The sequence below is a fragment of the Papio anubis genome, chromosome 12 (assembly GCF_008728515.1).
Source record: "Papio anubis isolate 15944 chromosome 12, Panubis1.0, whole genome shotgun sequence".
NCBI lineage: Eukaryota > Metazoa > Chordata > Mammalia > Primates > Cercopithecidae > Papio > Papio anubis.
In genome coordinates, this window is record NC_044987.1 from 55,457,951 (window position 1) to 55,478,027 (window position 20,077).

A 20,077-nucleotide genomic window follows, 5' to 3' on the forward strand; every position below is an offset into this window, starting at 1 on the left:
TTTGGGCAAGTTACTTTACCCTTTGAACCTATAAAGTGGAGATAATGATAGTACCTACCTTCTGGAGTTATAGTGAGAATTATTTAAGAAAATGAAAGACTGGGCACGGTGACTCATGCCTATGATCCCAGCACTTTGGGAGGCCGAGGCAAGTGGATCGTGATGTCAGGAGTTTAAGACCAGCCTGGCCAAGATGGTGAAACCCCCGTCTCCACTAAAACTACAAAAATTAACCAGGCGCGATGACAGGCACCTGTAGTCCCAGCTACTTGGGAGGCTAAGGCAGGAGAATTGGTTGAACCCGGATGGCAGAGGTTGCAGTGAGCCAAGATCGTGCCACTGCACTCCAGCCTGGGCAACAGAGTGAGACTCCGTCTCAAAAAAAAAAAAAAAAAAGAAGGAAAAAAAGATTTGGCGCATTATATGAGCTCAGTACCTGTTAGCTTTGTTATGATGATGATTGAAACACTCATTGTAGAGCACTTGATATTAACAAAGACATTTGATAATAAGACGTAAGATGAAATCCCTTTCAGAAATATAGATTCTAGTGTTTAAATCTGTAGCCTATAAATGACTGGAAGGGTCCCATGATTGCCACAAGGCCAGGAATTTAAAAGGCAGCTTTAAAAGTATTGTAAAAGTATTGGCCGGGCGCGGTGGCTCAAGCCTGTAATCCCAGCACTTTGGGAGGCCGAGGCGGGCGGATCACGAGGTCAGCAGATCAAGACCATCCTGGTGAATACGGTGGAACCCCGTCTCTACTAAAAATACAAAAAAAATTAGCCGGGTGTGGTGGCAGGCGCCTGTGGTCCCAGCTTCTAGGGAGGCTGAGGCAGGAGAATGGCTTGAACCCGGGAAGCGGTGGAACTTGCAGTGAGCCAGGATCGCGCCACTGCACTCCAGCCTGGGCGAGAGAGCGAGACTCTGTCTCAAAAAATAAAATAAAATAAAATAAATAAAAGTATTGTAATAGTAAAAACAATTGGTGTTTGTTGAGTGTCCCACAGCACACTAAGATGTTTCACACAGTAACACACACCCTGCGCAACAGCAGCCCTGTGAGGTTGGGATGACAGGTACGGTATTGCCCCCGTTCCTGTGATGAGGCTAGAGGAGTGGCCGTGACTTGCGTGAGCTATGCTGGTGAGGGAGGAAACTGGGAGTCAAGGCCTGGCCCCGCGCTGGGGCAGCCTGCCTCCCAGCACTCCCCACAGGCCACGTTCCTCCTCAGCTGTCACTTTGCCTCTGGAAACTGGTTTGAAGGAGGATGAGGGCGTTTCGACTGTTCTCTCCCCTCAGCCCCTGCTGTGCAGGAACTGCTGGCCTGGGTTCCAACCTGCTTCTGCCACATGTTAACTGTGTGACCTTGGCAAGAAACTTCACTTTTCTTGACTTCAGTTTCCTCATCTGAAAAATGGAGATAATAATAGTACCTACCTCAGCGTGTTATGTAATCATTAAAGTACATCATTTTTCTATGCACGTAGAACAGTGTCTGTCATAGAATAAGCACTTAATGTCTTTCTACCACCTCCCTTCCAAGGGCACTTTCACTGAGTGAAAGCTGTTTTAAAACTACTGAGTTTTTGCAGTGAAGCCAAGCAAGGAATGCCTCTTTGCCTGGATTCACTAAAGCCAAGAAACTATCTTTCTGTTTAGGGAGTTAACTGCAGGGCACAGAACAGACACTGGGCTTTTTGGGGGAAGAGTTGCTCCCCACTCATTGAATGGCTTCAGCATGTGGCTTAACCCTCTAACCCTTAATTTTCCCTTAGGTAAAATTACTTTATAGAATCATTGTGAGGATTAGGTGAGGAAATATGGGCAAAGTGGTTCTCGTAGTATCTGGCACAGCTCACACCCTGGACAAGTGGTAGCTCTAGTCATCTTGCGTATGCTGCTTGTTGCCTGGCATGGCAGGGCTGGCACAGACACTGCCCAGTCCCTCCCATCAGGAGCTGGAGGCCAAACGACAAATCCCAAGTGATCCTTGCACCATCAGCATTGGTTCTGGGTTCCTGGGTTGGCAGAGATGGGCCCCTGCTGCCTGCTGCCTCCCAGGAGGGAACACTGACTATTCCCTGAGATGAGTGTCTTGCTGTTTGGCACCAAGAACAGGATTTAATGAAAGCAGCTTAAATCAACATGCCCTGCACTCAACAACCAGCCCTGTATTGAAATGTGAGCTGACAAGTTCCCCAGCACGTTGGTTAGGTTTGTGGAAACAGTGAAGTCAGATTTTATACAAGTGTTTACTCAGTTCCCTGGCTTCCTGGCAACTTGGCTTCCAGTCTCATCTCAGAAATTCCTCTTTCAGTCCAGCCTCATGCATGTGGTCTTCCTTCCTGATAAACCACACGACATAACTGTTGGAACAGATTCTTATGGCCCAGAAGAGCATAGGACATAGACCCCAGTGGGACTTCACTTCCTGAGTCATTTGGGAAGATGATCCTGATCATGGTGGTGGTAGTGATGGTGGGGAGGTGGCTACTGCTGTTGCTGTTAAACAGATAGAAAAGAGTTGGAGAGGGGGAATGACCGGCCCTAAGTGACTCAGCTTACCAGTGGCAGTCTGAATTAAATCCAGGCCCTTTGTTCCCAAGTCCTCAGCTCTTGCCTCATGCCCCCTTTGTATCCAAAGAGGTGTTCGTATGGCCAGTCTTATCTTTCTTTCTGACAAGCCACAGGATAGAGTAACAAAGAGCCATCCATTTCTTATATTTAGCATATACCAGGCACTGAACTAAGTCCTTTGCAACCTTATCTTAGTTAAGGTTCATAAGAACCCTGGGAAGGAAGTATTACTAGTATTACCATTTCCAGATGAGGAAACTGAAGCTCAGAAAGATTAAATTACATATCGGCATCCCTTTTCCCCCAACCCTCACCTGATTAATAAGTGGCGGAGTCCAGATTCAAACCGGATCTGGCTCCAAGGTCTCTCCTAAACACTATGTTATATTGACCAATGTATTCTAATCTCTCTCTCTCTCTCTCTCTCTCAGTCTCTCTCTTTCTCTCTCTCTCTCACCAAGCTGTGAACTCTGTGAGAGTCAAGGCCTATCAGTATAGGTCAAGGCCTATCAGTATCCCTAGCATAGGGCCAAACATGCATTAGGTTGTCGGTGATTATTGCATGAATGACTTAACCAGTGAATAGTCAAAGAAAGAAAAAGAGCCCACTGGGAACACAGGGAAGAGAGGGGCTGCAGCCGAAAGCTCTGTCCAGGAAGATACCAGCACACTACCTGAGAGTGAACCTAATCGCTTCTTTCAGGACTCCACCTCTTCCCTGCCTCCACACAAGCCCCTTCCCTCCCACTCCCCACACAGTGTGCTGGGCTAACACCAAATCTCTGCACTCCTTGTCTGTCACTTCCTAGACCTAGATCATGTTAGTTTCTTGTGCAGTGCCAGCCAGCCAGAAGGCCTCCTGGACAAACGCTGGCATCATTTCACCTCCTTCAAGCCATCTTCCCCAGGGAGCAGGCCTGCTGGGCTGGATGCCTCATCAACATTTACGTAAAGGGGTACAATCAGCAGCACTGCTGAGCAGAACAGCTCCTCCCATCTCCCCTTCCGAGTGCTTTAGTTGGCTTTTCACCTTCTTGGCTCAGAGCTGTCTCAGAAAAGGGAAAGAATTTAATCTCTTTGAGATGGTCCTTAGAATTGGAAAGGCTCGCCTTTCTTTCAGAGCTTAATGGCTTCTTTTTTTTTTTTTTTTTTTTTTTTTTGAGACGGAGTCTTGCCCTGTTGCCCAGGCTGGAGTGCAGTGGCGTGATCTCAGCTCATTGCAAGCTCCTCCTTCCGGGTTCACGCCATTCTCCTGCCTCAGCCTCCCGAGTAGCTGGGTCTACAGGCGCCCGTCACCTCGCCCGGCTAATTTTTTGTATTTTTAGTAGAAATGGGGTTTCACTGTGTTAGCCAGGATGGTCTCGATCTCCTGACCTTGTTATCCGCCCACCTCGGCCTCCCAAAGTGCTGGGATTACAGGCGTGAGCCACCGCGCCCAGCCAGAACTTAATGGCTTCTAAAGATTTTAGACTTTGTGGCATTTTCCATTGTACCGTTTCAAAAGCCATCCCTTAGACTCATCATTTGCCCCTGTTGGTTCTCCCTCAGGTCTTCCTTCCCCACCCTCACCCCCATAGCCTCTCTCCTCAGCCTTATAAATTTATTCCTCATTTCCACTGCTATATGAGCTCTCTAGTCTTGTCTCTCATAAATGACTTTTATTTGAGAGGGCCCTCTCACTATATTTTATTCCTTAGGGTTGCTGGCTCACAGAAGCAGTACATGGCAGAGATTTTGCCTGTAAAATGCTCATGCTGTGGGTTTATGATTCTTATCATTTGATTGCAATTGAGTTTCATGGAATAACAGGTGAAGATGTTTTAGAGATTCAGTGGCATAGGTTTGGAGGTAACATGTGCAGTCAGCAAGAATTGCAAGAAATTTGGAGTAGGACCAGGCTAGATTTTCAAGACTCAGCTTAAGCATAGACTATGGCTAATGACACCTGCCTTGCAGGGTTGTTTTCCAAATCAGATTTAACATGTATATGGTGGCTGCATTCAGTAAGCAGTCAATAAATGAAGTAGTTGTATATAGTTTTAGAATGCATGATTAGATTTAAATTATCCAAACAGTCCTTAGACTCTAACAAATTTAATTCTTTGGACAGTTTATACAATGAAGGTTTGGAGCCAGAAGGCCTGGATATGAATCTGTGTAACCTTAAACAACTCGCTTGCTCTCTCAGAGGTGCAGTTTCCTTGCAGTTTCTGAGTCTCTCTACCATCCCCTTTCCCCAGTCCCCAACACTGGTCATTGACACTAGATGAAGAGGCGTTATCTAGATCATTATCTAGATGAAGAGTCAGATAAAAGCTGACACATTTATCCCCAAACAACTAGGTCAGTGGCCCACAGCACAAGGGAGTTAGGGTCAGCCTCCTCTCAGCATGACGAGCTTCCTGAGGTCCATTCCAGAGAAGAGCACAACCTCCTCAGAGACAGCACCCCACAGTAGCTCCATACCTGCTCCCACACTGACACATTCACTGCATTCATTCACTGAATCTTTCCGACCTCTCCCGTGTGCTGGGCATTCACTGTTTTAGGCACTGAGGATCAGACAGCCCCACAGCCTGGTCAGGAAATGAGACGCCTAATTATTCAGCATGAGCGGAGCTCTGATGGATGTGTGTATGGTAGGGTTTGGGAGCACAAAAGCAGAAGCAGTGAACTAGGGCAGTAATGGGATGGGAGAGGAACCGGAGAAGGTTGTCACTAGCCAGAGACTTGTGAGTCAGACCCTGAAAGGGGACTGAAGGGAGGCCCCCTGGTGGCCAAGGAGGAGAGGGCAGCGCAGGCCGAGGGAACAGCATGTGCACAAGTAGAGAGCATGCATGGTTGGCTAGACAGTCACGCCTCATTCCGCCTGGAGATAGGAGCTGCAGGGGTGGGTGGCAGAAAAGAAGGCCAGAGTAGGCAGGATCCAAACCTCGGAGCCCGCTGAATGCCGCGCCGAAAATCTTGGCTTAAAATAATTGTCAATGAACATTGAAGGTTTCCTTTTCAGACTCCACATCAGGTCTCTCTCTTTGGCTCTCTCAACTCAATCTGGCCTAGATTCTACCTTAACGGAGCGGGACCGTCCAGAATTCACACTCAGATCCTCTAAGCTTTCAGTTTAGTCTCTATTAATCTCCTCCCTTCCCAAAGGGAAAGAGAATCACAAAGCATAAATAGTAACAATAATGACTAGACGGATATGGTGCTGAAAAGCCCTGTTATCAAATGAAGTCACAATTGACAGCAAAATAAACTCAATGCTTTCACAAAAATAAGCTTAAAGTAGCAACCGGGTTAAAATAATTAAAGCTCTAAACATAGCAGTTGCATTAGAGCTAAATTCAATTTTATTTACGAGGCAAAATATAATTACATTTAAATTTGAGGGAACAGAATTTAATTCTTATTAATGACAGAAAGACTGAGTGAGATGCTTTAATGCCAGAGAAATTGTCTTATGTTCATGGATGGGAGAGAAAATTAGATTCAGCATTGAGCATTCTCCACTGTTACAAGTCTCATTTGTGTACCTGGAATTGTTCCTTCTCTGAGAAGCATTAGCTTCTCAGCCCAGAAAGCACAGCACCGACATCCAATTAAACATCAAAAGGAAACAATCAAGCTAGGCTATTTCTGTATAGGTATGTTATAGGAGGGGAAACTCAAGGTTAGAATTTCTCCGGAGGAATAATAGCCATTGAAACTTGACATTTCCTGTACCCCTTCACAACAGCGAGTGACAGCCTAAAATCAAAGTTCAGAATAATAAATATCGAGGAGATTGACACTGGCATAGAGAGGAAGGGAAGTGTCAGAGGGAGGCATGGAAGAGCCTACCAGTTGCCTGGGAGGTAGTGTGGAGGTTTAGACACAATGAGATGGTCAGTTCCTAACATTTAATCAAAGACTGGAAAATTGGGCCCAGACAAGCATGCTGCTAAATACTGCCAGAGTTGAAGGTTGCTAAACCAAGAGCTGGCAGATTTGTAATTTAGTAGAATTTCCCCTGACAGCCCTGGAACGTTTTCTGTCAGAATTGGATCTCTTCAGTATGCAAATATAAGCCCTCCTGAAATTGGGCTTCAGAATGAAGTTTTTATTTGGATGCCCAAGCTGATATCTTGTACAAAATCTCTAGTTGTCTTCCTGAATCAAACTGCTGTTATTATAACTTGTAATCTAAAAAACCCTGTTCTTTCAATGGAAATTTTATATTTTACAGAGCTCCTTCATGTATGTGCTTCATTATTTATTCAAACAGCAAATACATTAACCTCTGACATTGCAGATGGTGTTACTCCCAGGAAACCAGGGTCCGGAGAACTCGGGTGACTTGCTCAAAGACACTCTGAGAAAACGATGATTCACTTCCAGGTTTCTCTGGCTTCAGAGCCCGTGTTTATCCCCTGCACAACTCTGCCATTGGTTATTACCAAGGTTTGTGCCGAAACTGCCAGTAAATCAGGTATCAGGTTTTGGATAGCACTTCATTCAGTAACACTGCCAGAGGAACCATGTAAATTGGATCATGACTTTAGTGTACTAATATTACTACAAGGGTTTCAGAAAAAGAGTAATTGCTCTCAACCGATGGTCAGGGAAGCTTCTTGGAGGAAGTGGAATTTAAGGTGGTGTTGGAGGTTAGATACGAGTAGGTAGCGATAAAAGGAAGAGGCAAGCAACTTGCAGCAGCCAATTGTAGAAGTCAAAGATTTGCAACATATACTAAGATGGGAGATCAGGACATTTTCTAGGAAAGATGAGTAGCTTGAAGTGGCTTAGCTTAGGATGTTTGTGGCAGTAGTAAGAGGGGGAAAAGGTGAGGGAAGCCAGCATGAATAATCTTGAAGGAGTTTAGGTTTTTTCTGTCTTTGGGAGCCACCGAGAAGTTTCAGGTGGAGGTGTGACAAGGTCAGGTTTGGTTTTAGAAACCTACTCTATTGTCAGCGTACAGTTGGAGGTTCCTGGGGGACAGCCAGGTGGAAGTGTCCAGGAAAGAGTTAGATAGATGAGCTTACGACTGAGTGGAGAAATGAGCCTTTTACAAAAGGTTATTAGGGTCAGAGATTGTTGGGAAGAGAGTGTGACATCAGCTGTCTCTTCGTTTCACCCAGCTGGGACCTTTTAGTGGGGGTCTGGTTGTGTTCCAGTCCTGGCTGAAAATACACATCCAAGTCACATTATTTGGCTTCCTTGCTCACTAGTTCTTTCCTGACTTGTTATCCTTCTGCAAAGTCAGCTCCTATTTGGAGGCCTCCTCCAAGCTAGGTTTGAACTCCTCTAATCAGGAAGCCAGATATTCTCCAATTAAGAGGAGTAGCAGTGGCTTACTGCTTCCTGTGGTAGGTGCTTTGTAAAGACTTGAAAATCTAGTCCTGGGGGAATAGATGTGGAGACCTGCTCTGCACCCACATACTGGAATCCACTTTTCTGCTTGGTTTGAAAGCTCTCCAAGCTCCTTGAATGAGGTGAAAGGCCGTGTGGTTTCCAAGGCTCATTAACTTTCTGCCATCTCGATCCGTGGAACAGAGCCATGGCTTGAAGCAGCTCTGACTCTCGGGTGATGGGGAGGGAAGTTGAAAAGCACAGGAGAGTAGCTTGGGTTTGGCCTCAGTGTCGAAAGGAGACTAATTACTGTAAGGAAGTCAGAGGTTCCTTTCCTGTACCTTCTTCCCCTGCTGGCTTCTTCCTGAAACCTGCACTGAGACTAAAAGGCATCTGTCCAACTTAGTGAGGGAGGGAGGGAGACAGTGTGAGTGCCATACCTTCAGAATGCTAATTTGTACAAAATATAGGGAGATCTGGTCTGCGGGAGAAAAAGTTAACTTTTAATTAGCCTACTGTGTGCTGGGCATGGTGACTGGCATTGTGCTCATTTACACACATAGGCAGACTTGAGTTTCTTGTGGATATGAGTAATTTCATATAATCTCGTATCCTCAGCCCCTAAGCATATCTGGCACAGAGTAGATGCTCAGTATATTTGTAAATCTGTTTCAAAACTCTGTTAGATAGACATCATTATCACCATTTTATAAATGACAAAAATAAGGCTCAAAGCGATGCAGTATTTGTTTCACATAGCTAGGAAGTAGCAGAGCAGGCAGTTACCTGATTCCAAGCCTCTGCTCTGTGAAAAATCACAGAATCTTGAACAGTTACGTGGAGCACTCTGTCCTCTACCACTGGAATCTGGCAATACAGATACAGTCAGAAGACATGTTTCCTGTGTAAGACTCACAGGGGAATGCAGAGATTAATTTGATGATGGCAGGGTTCTCTAGACAACTCAGGTAGACTAATAACCCTGAGAAAAGAAGATCCACATAAAAGTGCTTTGGGAAGGCAGAAGGTGAAACTCCTTCCAGCGGCCGGGAGGGGACTTCAAGGAGGAGGTGGCACTGGAGCCAGAACTCAAAGCACATTTAGATTTGAACACATGAAGATCACGGTAAAGGAGCCCAGACTATGGAAATGGCACAGGCAGAAGCACAGAAGAGGGCCAAAGAGTGCAGCGACCACCCTCTGGCAGCTACTTGTCCAGCTGCACCCTTACATTGACTGTTTCCCAAGGTAGCCAGCAAGTTCCTACTCAAGTACTGACATGCACGTCACTGTGTGGCATAGGATAAGGTACTGCCTAGATAGGCCCTAGTTTTCCCGTCTAGAGAATTCTCTTCTGACCATAAAGCCTGCTCCTCTAGTTTTCCTCTTTTTCTTTCTTTTTTTTTTAATTTGCTGATTTCTCTGTTTTATTTTTAAATATATCACCAATATTGGGAAAATATATAAATGCATTTACAAACGTAAATCCAAATAACTTGAAAGTTCCCCTCAAAGTCTGGCTCATGGAGCACAGTACATTAAATCTCAAGTCTGTCCTAGCCCAAAGCTTTTCTTTTTATTTTATTTTTTTATTTTTTTTGTTATACTTTAAGTTCTAGGGTACATGTGGATAACGTGCAGGTTTGTTACATATGTATACTTGTGCCATGTTGGCGTGCTGCACCCATCAACTCGTCAGCACCCATCTACTCATCATTTACATCAGGTATCACTCCCAGTGCAATCCCTCCCCCCTCCCCCCTCCCCATGGTAGGCCCTGGTGTATGATGTTCCCCTTCCCGAGTCCAAGTGATCTCATTGTTCAGTTCCCACCTATGAGTGAGAACATGCGGTGTTTGGTTTTCTGTTCTTGCGCTTTTTCTGCCTTGACTCTAGTCCACCTAAAGGAAATCTCCTGGCCAGAACCAGGCCACTTCCTGCCCAGTGCCAGCTCTCTCCTGGCTTGATCTCCTTCTTCATTTTCTGCTCTTCCCCTGGACCTTCACTCACAGCTCCCCTGGTCTCTGTGCCTTTATTCCACATCCACCTTGCAAAACCCAGGATCATTTTAACCATTCACCATTTCTGATCTCACAGCTGGGCTTCTGAATGCCACTAAGCCAAATCACATCATGCTCATGATCTTTAGCCTCTCCTGGGCCCTCCCAGCTGCAGTTCTTGTACTTTGTGAGTTCTCACTCTCATTCGCCAAAGGGGCTCTTTCAAACGTCCACATCTATTCACCAGCACCGTGCTCCAGGGAGGTTCCTGCCTCCTACCTCACTGAGAACGCTGAGGCCAGTAGCTCAGTGCAGCCCCGTTATCCTGCCTGCTCCCCATACAGCCTGTGTCCCACATGACTCTCTGATCCCTCTACCCAGAGGGTGAAGTACCCACTATGCCCATCCCTCTGATTGTACTTCAGAAACAGTCCTCTCTACCTGTTGAAAGGCACCTCAGTTGATTATCCCCTTGCTCCCTCCAGTATCTTCAACCTCTTCTTTCCCTGATGCTTTCTAGCACATAAACATGAAATAGTTGGGACACTTAGATGGCCTGGTGACACACAGCTGGTTAGGTGATTACACATTTGGGTGGATGGACAGATAGTTGGACTGATGGATGAGCAGACAGATGAATGGAGGATGAACAGACAGATAAACAGACAAACAAAAGGAAAAGTGCTTAATACAGTCAGCACTGGGTTGAGGTGAGAAAGGAAACTCAAACACTGATTCCAGAGATCTTAGAGTCTAGCTGGGGCTATGATCTAAGATGTAATTAGCAATTGGGGGATACACTCATATGGCATCTGAGGTATTGTCTAAACCTGATTCCACAACTCATAGGTCAAAAACCATGTGAATCACAGTCACCTTTCATTTCTAGCTCAAGCTGTTTCCTCAACTATGATATGGGAGTGAAAGCATCATTGCAGGACTATTGTGAGAATTTAATGAGTTAATGTTTGTGTTCCAACAACAACGGTTACAGTTCTGGAACATTGAAGGTACTTCATTTTCTTATTTTTGCCTCAAATGCTGACTATTGGACTCTAAGTATGCCAGAATTTCTGATAAACTCCCCCAGTTATGCAGTAACTCAGATGAGCTAGTGATAAAACAAAAAATCATGTCAGGAATCATTTAAAATTAACCATCTTTTAAAATTTCTTAAGTTCACTCTTGGAATCTCAGGTCCTCAGCAAAATAGAACAATTGTACTTATCTCTTCTAGTGCTAAATGCAGACTTATGAAAGGACTTCCCAGGAGGTCCCAGGGGGCCAAGACTCTGTTTCCACATGACTGGAATTTTAGAAACAGCTTCATTTGCACCTGTTCCTTGCTTAGCAGGAAGGTGTGCAGATCTTTGGGTGGGGGCCCTTCTATCCCTTACTTGTATCAATTTTGAGCATCTTTCCAAGTAGAAGAAATTTTATGGGAAAATTATGCATAAATCTCTCCCTTTAGGAGAAAGGCACAGATTCCCCTACTAGCTATTTTAATGAACAGGATTGTAAAGTAAGTCCAGACAAATTAAAACGTAGCTGCAATAGGTCCCAGGCTTCATCTGGGCTTGCACGGGGATTAACATCTAATGAGAGGAGCCTGGGGCAGCTTTTCCTGTACATATACATTTTTTGGCTTAATTAACCAAGAGCCTTTTCCCTACCCTTTTGCCTCTTCTTCGTGTGTTCACCCCCTTCCACATCATAGAAAGAGAACAGGTGTGACTTGGGCATTAGCATGAAGAAGATGTGTCTGTGGGTGTAAGGACCAAGGCATTGTTTTAAATTACAGAGTTCACACATAGAGATTGGAGAAAATGAGTTTCTAAGAAGCTTAGGCACAAAGGACACTGAACCTCTACGTGAATATATTTAACAAAATAACTTGTATACAACATGGCACTGAGATAGAGTCACATCAACTGACATACACCTCTTCCACTGAAGCTTTTTTCATTCATCTATTCTTTCAGCAAACATTTGTTGAAAGCCATGCTGGGCCACGCCTGGTACTAGTGCCAGGGAACCACATTGGACCTTCCCATCAGGTGGGCTTCCAATCTAGAGAGAAGACAGTGCACGGGTGAGGCAGGGAAGAGGTGGGGTAGGGAAAGTGTGGTGCTATGGGTTTGACTTTCTATAGGGGAAGAGTTCACGTGTGGCTAGGATCATCTCCAAGGGCCTGTACAGTTCAGTCAAGAGCTCTGTAAGCTTGGAATAGGAATTTTAGGACAGTTGGAGATTTTCCCCTGATTTTGAGAGGAAGTCCAGGCTACAAATACAAATGGCTTCTACCTTGGTTTTGATACTCTTGGCTGATGATGCCATGCTAGGTGACCAGAGGAAGAACATGCTTTTCTACTAGTAGCCCCAAAGTTTGAGACTACTACTAGAAAAGCAAATGTTTCATTCTTTAGGAACATGTTCCTCTGCTGGGTGACCTGGAGCTGTGCTGATGGAATCATCTTAGGTCCTCATCAGTCATATACACAGCATAGTGTACATACAGCTTTTAATGTAAACTATTTCCTTCAGTTGTCACCACTCATCCTAGAGGGGGACCATTATTACTCTCCTCATTTTAGGGGTAAAGAATTATGTCTCAGAGAGATTAAGTTCCCCAAGGACCCACAGCTAGGAAATTGGGGAGTCAGAATCTGAACCCAAGTCTACCCTATGGCTGTGTACTTCTAGTACTTCAAAAGATTCCTCCCAGTCCCCAGCCCTCCAACATTAATTCAGAAAGCTCTGATGTTGGTCATGTGAAAGCCAACTAGCATTTCTCAAACCCTCCCTTGTTATTGGGTATGTTGTGAAAGTCAGAATTCACATCTGATCTTCTAAGTTTAGTCTAGTGTACTTGCCACTACATTTCATTTCCTTTCTTATAAAAATGTGTGTCTTTATGATATCTTGAATATGTGCCAGGCACTATATTAGAAGCTATACTTTCATTCATGCTAAATTGATTTAGGTTATATCTGTCTGCCATGCTAGAATGTAAACTCTTTGAGGTCAGGAAAAAATTCATGCCTGTCATAATCACCATGGGATCTCCAGTGCCCACTGTGGGACTTGCACACAAGGAGCATCCAAGAAATCAACCAAATGAAAGTAATTCCTACAGCAATCCTCCAAAGTATAGTAGTTGATGTCATTCCCTTTTACATAAGGGAACCTGTGACTAGGAGAGGAGCCATAACCCACATTTCACAAAGGACCACTTACGTTATGTAAAAGACATATGAGCTGTCAAATTATATCTGCTTTAATGTCAAAGCAGAATCTGAGAAGGAAAAATAAAACAGTTCCTTTTGTTTCAAGGTATTTGAAAAAAAGAAACTATAGGGACCATGACTTGAGGCCAAATGATAAAGTAGCATCACAAGTTTCTACTCTCATCTTGAGTCTGTGGGTCTCTCCACTCAGTCAGATGGGCCTATCTGCAGAGAACCCGAGAGCTCCCAGGCTGTGTTACCGTCAGTTAGCACCCCATAAACATCGAGGTCGCCCTGCTCAGGCCCCTTCCATTAAAACGTGTAAGAGCTCACAACCCAGCTTGTAAAGGGCTGGTGGAGGGGTGCCCAGTCACCAGGCCACTTTAACTTCATGCCAGGAGAGCACATCTAGTGTAAACTGGCAAGGAAGTGGAGTGTTTGGATGGACAGAGCCATAGTCTCCAGATGGGAAGGGTAAGACTAAGTGCCTGGGAAACTCTGTGTAGAGGATCTCATTTCATCTCACATATATCAGGGTCTGACTTGGATATAACAAAGGATAAGCAGGGCCAGAAGTGGCAGGAGGTGGGGATCTGCTGGAAAAGCTGAGAGTTTTCCTCAAGCGGAAGCCCACCCATGACAGGTCTGCATTCTTTGCCTGTTCTGAGGCTTCATTTCCTTATCTGTAAAATGCTTGCCTTGAAGTACTGTTCCAAGGGTTGTCAAAACAGTGAAAGACACTAGAGGATCACATGCCCTTGTAGAATGTCCTCATGCTATCTGGCCTCAGTATCCACACCACCAAGAAGGATAATAGCCAGGCATTCTCACAGCCTTGTTGTTGTAGTTCACTGAGAAATTGTCCATGAAGAGTGCTTTGCAAACTGTAAAACTTGATGTGAGCAATAGTTAAACAAAAAGTGGCTTTCCCACATATTACCTCATTTGATCTAACACCAACCCTGTCAAACTGGTGAAGTGGGAATTATTAACCCCATTTTACAGAAATGGAAAGCAAGGTTCAATGAATTACATAATTGGCAGCTTGCAGATTGCCCAGCCAGTAAGTGGCAAAGCCATGGGTAGATCAGACCTGTCTGATCCTAAGTACCGTGTTCTTTAATTCATTGTACGTAGAAAAAAGGTGCAGGCATGAGTCATAGCTGTAGGTTATTTGGATAATCTTTTGAATGCCAGTACTAGTTTGTGCTTTATCTGGACTGTGATCTCTTGGTGGGCAGAGATTATATCTTATTGACCTCTGTATTTCTAGCACCAGGTACAGTCTCTGGCGTATAGTAGGCATGTGTGGATATTATTAGAAGAATACATGAATTAGTATGAATTTATCAATACCTACTATATATCAGGTAGGAAGAAGCCTCTGAAGTGGTTGCCCTCATCATCGCCACTTTGCAGAGGAAGAAAAGGAAGCTTACAGCTATTGAGTAGGTCGTAGAGCTAGCAGAACTGAGATCTGGAATCACATCTGATTCCAAGTCTTACTGTCTTTCGTCCATACTGTTTCCAGGTGACTTAACAAAGCAATGAAGTACGTTTTAGCTAAGACATGAAGTCTGGAAGTTGATTGTGGGGAAAAGCCTGCCTCTTCTCTTGGTCCCTGATGGGCTCCATGTTGTCTGCTGCCTGAAGACACCATGGCTTTGGCCCCAGCAGCCTGCCCCTCTCCTGGCTCACACCTCAGTGAATAGTATGCTTTCTGCTGTTTACTTTCACACCATAAACCACCACCTGGAAAAAAGTGCTGAGTAAACTCAAACAAATACTAAGTTGATTTTTCATCTCTCCCAGGGCCCTCAAGGGAAAGTTCCAGCCCTGACCCCAGACTCAGCCTCCAGAGTCACCAGGAAGTCATTGCCCTTTCAGTGTTGTGCAGAAGAAATGGGAATTACAGAGACAGGACCTAGGATGTCCTGGGGCCTGGAGATTGTCATTCTTTATCTTGAGGCAAGACCAAATGTTGTCTATGTGAGCAAGAAAGGAAAAGAGCTTAAACAACATCCTAGGGGGCTGCTTGACATAGCTCCGCAGCCCTGTCCTCACACGGGACCGTCTCATACAGGCAGGTCGCTAGAGAGAAACAGACAGGTGGGCCTGGCTGGACTTTTCAGACAGGTGGGCCTGGCTGGACTTTTCAGCCAGGCTAAGTGGGGTGTGGTGAATGAATGTTTACCATTCTCAGGCGCCTGTAGCCTCAGGCATACCATGATTCATCCATCATCCAACAAACCTTAATAAGAGGTCTATTCTATACCAGGATCTGTGCTTGGTACCAGGGATAGAGGTGATCAAAGGAATTAGACCAGCCTTGGGTTCCTAGTCTGATGATAAGACAGACACAGAAACAGAAAACCACTCTACCATGTAAAAATGGGAAGGAAAGAAACAAGTGAATAACCCACAGGGTGAATTACAGGAGATTTCTCAGAGGAGGGAGTACTTTTCAGCCAGTTCTTGGGGGTAGATTACCCTGTCTAACAGGGAGGGTGCTCTGTGATAGAATCCCACATTCTTACAGCCTGAAGGGATCTTAAGTACCATTAGGTTCCAGTGCAATAGATGAGGAAACTGACACCCAGAAGAGAGGAAGTGACCTCCCCAAAGCCACACAGTAGATCAGTGGCTGAGCAGGCATAGATGTCACAAACCTCCTAGACTCCTTGTCTAAAGTTCACTGTGCTGACCTCAATTCAGGAAACCTTTCTTGGGTTGCTTGATCTTTGTCGTGCCTTTTTGTCATCCACTTCACTGGGTGCTCTCCAGAGCCCAGTTAGGTCAGCAAAGGGCTGCTGCAAGGTGGCATCATGCAGCTCACACTCTCCAGACAAGGAACTGTCTGACAGGATCAGGAACTCTCCAGACAGGAACTGTAGCTCAGCAAAGTCAAGGGACCTGCCCCAGGTCACACAGCTTAGAAGCTCCTAAGCCTGGCATAGAACCCAAGTCCCTGGCTCCAGGTCAGAGATATCCCTTCCCACTTTACGGCTGAAGAATCTGATGTGTTACTGCACATAATAAGTACCTCCCTTTTGAGGTAATGTGCTTGGCAGGATGTCTGGCACAGGAACACAACGTACATGGTAACTGTTACTATTTTTTAAATTCTCAAACATTTTATTCATTGTCTTATAGGTTGGTAGGAAGGTCTGATCCCCTGAGACCTAATTTTGTTTTCTTTTCTTTTTCAAAGTAGCTAAGATATTAGTAGCTTCTAAACCAAGCGTGCAGCTTGGAAGGGAGATGAGCAAATACACCTTGACAGAGGTGCCAGCTAATTTAGTCTGAAAGAAATGAAAAGGGTTGAGATTTTCATGTGAATTTGAAGCATGTTGGGCCACGAGGCATGAGAATCAAGTCAGTCTCTCTCCATCAGAGCCCTGGCAGAGAGCTTCAGTGGATGTGGTTGCTCAACCTGTTTCCTAAAGAGCAGTTGTATTTTGGAAGACTTTACCACCTCCGCCTGCAGTAAGCATGAAGCTGTTGCTGACCTGGAGCCTGAGGGGCTTGTGAATCAGGCCCTGTGTGTTTTGCACCATCTCACAGATGGACTTTTGTGAAGGGCGGGCAGCTCCACTCTGGCTATGAAGGGCCCCCCTCCAAACCGTTTGCTTTGGATCTGAAACCCCATTTAGATGGTTCTTGGAGTTGGGGTGAGGAAGCAGGAAGCTGAAAGAGAATAAACCCAGCAAAAGTACAGAACAAACTGTAGGTTTTGGACAACAACCCAGAGAATACTCACGGGATTGGAGTTCAGCCTCCCTCCCGCACCCCAACCTCAATCAGAGTCCAGGCAGTCATGAAATGCAGGCCCCAGAACTCATCACGTGCCCAGCCAGACCACAAGCACTTCATTTGGCGACGGGGACTCATCCTTACTTTGTTTTCACACATAACCGGGTTTTAATTACATTTGACTTTTCCTGACATCTGTTCAGAAGGCCAGTCCCCTTTGGAACGGGCAAGCACAAAGGCAGGGACAGGCTGGCAAGAGGGAGAAGCAAATTGAGCAGAGCCCTACAATCCCTCCTCTTTTGGTGGGGAAACAGGCACAGGACAGGTTCTGCCCAGAGAATTGTTCTCATCCGAGTGTCATTGTCCACGGAGATTAGTCTCCCGAACCTCTGGAATCCCGATCTGTCACAGATGCCCAGGTATGTAGCCAAGTGTGACTTTGGTTTCCAATAATAACTTGCTCAATACTTGTTGTTTTTCTCTCTTCTCCCTCCCCTGCCCCTCTGGCCACTGCCTCCCCTCCTGGCCCTGGTGTCCTCCCTCCTTCTGCTCCTCCCCACAGAGATCTGTGCTGCCGACTGCGGCGGCCACGGCGTGTGTGTAGGGGGCACCTGCCGCTGCGAGGATGGCTGGATGGGGGCAGCCTGCGACCAGCGGGCCTGCCACCCGCGCTGTGCGGAGCACGGGACCTGCCGCGACGGCAAGTGCGAGTGCAGCCCTGGCTGGAATGGCGAACACTGCACCATCGGTATGGCGGGCCGAGGCCCCCGGGTACCTTCTCTGGTCTGCAGGACACCTTTGTGTGTCGGAGCATTTCAGGGCCAGCCTGGGCCCTCATCGCATGTGGGGATGGGGAAGAAAGTCCTTTCATCTGGAGGCATTACGACTGGCATTTCCTAGCCATCGGTTAGATTTAAACTCACAATTTGGTGTTTTAAACCTTATTACTCCCAATTTCCATTTCCTAGGGCCTGGTTAGCTGGTTAGCACACCTTGCTCTTTAGCTCCTTCCAGGCTAAATGCAGTGTGGCTCTGTGTCAGGGAGCTCTGTGTTCAGGAATTAGGCAGATGAGCACTTCTTAGCAGCTATGGGCAAGCCCCGTCAACACTCTGGAGCCTCAGTTTCATCACTCGTAAGATGGGGATAATAATACATGTGAAGACCTTAGCAAAGGCTAGCATGCAGTGGAGTGCCCAGTACATGCAGCCATTATTATCCAATGCATTATCTTGCTAGGATGGCTGGGGCTTAATTCTGAGCCCTCCATGCCCCCTGGGCTCCTAGGTCAGAATTCCGCAAGAGGTCTGGAATCCTGGGGGAGAGCTCCCCACAGGCCCTGAGGCCACATCTGGAGTCCCTTAGGCCTGGGATCTTCCCCCATCCTCAGTTTCCATCCTGTCTGCATTTGTCTCCTTTCCCCTCCCTTGGGGGCTCCTCGGCACCAGCTCCTGCTGAAGCGGCTCTGAAAACAAACTGATCACTTCGTTCCCTTCTTTCTGCCTTTCCTGCTGGTTTTGTTGATTTTAAACTCAGCCTGACGTTTTGCTTGGTTTATTATCCTGGAATGAGCACTCACCAAAAGCTCTTTATTGAATCAACTGGTTTGTGTATATATATGTGTTTTAACTTCTTCCCCTTCCGTTTTTGTTTTTTGTTTTTTGTTTTTTTTAATGAAGGGTCTGTGATCAGATGGTGAGCACAGGGCTTTAGAAGGCAGGATTCCAGGTGCCTTTCTGGCTCAGAAAGTGACCTCTTGGGTCTTAGAGAAACTGGAAGACAAGCCCCACAGCTTTGGAGAGACAGAGGAATTTTGAGCAAACAGAGCTACCTCTTACCCCTTGAGGGTTTTTTTTAGTCTTCGTTGTTTTCGTTTTGAAGCCTAACATTAGTTTATATCCTTGGTCCCTGCCCCTGAAACATCCCTGGTTTTGGTCGTGGAGCACCTTATATTTATTAATATTAATAATAATGGCTTCTGATTTTTAAGTATTCACAACATGCTGAGAGCTGTGCTAAGAACTTTAGCTGCATTATTTTATCCTCCTTACAATTACCCTGTGAAGCAGTATGTATTATTTCCTCATTTTCGAGGATCTGAGGCTTAAGGTCACAGAACTTCAAAGAGGTAGAACAGGAATTTGACACTTGATTTTTCCTTACCAGCTGCTTGCTCTGCAGCCGTTGCATGACAAAGTCCAGGTTTTCTACTGAGGCACCTGCTCCTGTCCCTCCTGGAGACTGTGCCGTGTTGTGGCAGTTGCACTCGGAGTCCGTCACCTAATCTGCCCAGCCCCCGCCCTCAACAGAGCCACTCCATCACGATGGCAGCCACTGCGGCAGCCATTGCAGGTTGTGCTGCGTCATCTTACTGTGTGCTCCTTAGTGGCTTCTTTATGTCAGTGTCATCCTCCCTTACAATTGTCCTGGAAACCCCTTAGTGAGAAGTGGCCCTGGTCATCCAAGGGGCCCTCTTCTTTAAACTCTGCTTTCACCTCACTTTCCCTTTTCTACATGACTGAGGATGAACCAAGCTTTCAGCCTCCCAGCCCAGAAGAAAGCCCACACCTATCTTAAAAAAAAAAAAAAAAAAAAAAAAAAGGCCGGGTGCAGTGGCTCACACCTGTAATCCCAGCACTTTGGGAGGCCGAGGCGGGCAGATCACGAGGTCAGGAGATCGAGACCATGCTGGCTAACACGGTCAAACCCCGTCTCTACTAAAAATACAAAAAATTAGCCGGGCATGGTGGCAGGTGCCTGTAATCCCAGCTACTCGGGAGGCTGAGGCAGGAGAATGGCGTGAACCCGAAGGCAGAGCTTGCAGTGAGCCGAGATCGTGCCACTGCACTCCAGCCTGGGTGACAGAGCGAGACTCCATCCCAAAAAGAAACAAAACACAAAAACAAAAAACAGAGCCCAGAGAGGGCCCATTCTGTTTGCTGTCTCTTACTTACAGAGTCCTCAGCTCATCTTACCAAACTCCAAAACATTTGCAAATATTGGACAAAAATGTTATAAGATAAACGCATCTCATCTTAGGGAACCTCTCCCTTCATGAGTCACACATGACTCATGTCAGGGCTTGTGGGCAGGTTGTTTTACAGGCAGTATTTTCTGGATATTCATCAGTCTGGCCTTAAAAATGTCCCTTTTATTCTGATGCCAAGAAGTCAAACCATCCACTCCTACCT

At 45.9% G+C, this 20,077-nt stretch overlaps 1 protein-coding gene across 12 annotated transcripts in view; it reads left to right on the plus strand.

Moving 5' to 3' along the window:
• TENM4 (teneurin transmembrane protein 4) overlaps window positions 1-20,077 on the plus strand; it is a 788,706-nt gene that overhangs the window by 643,206 nt on the left and 125,423 nt on the right. For all 12 annotated transcript variants that reach the window (XM_017949239.3, XM_017949237.3, XM_017949235.3 and 9 more), the window contains one exon: window positions 17,451-17,636. In XM_017949239.3, coding sequence (XP_017804728.1) covers window positions 17,451-17,636 — 186 coding nt within the window. The remainder of the gene's footprint in view (window positions 1-17,450; window positions 17,637-20,077) is intronic.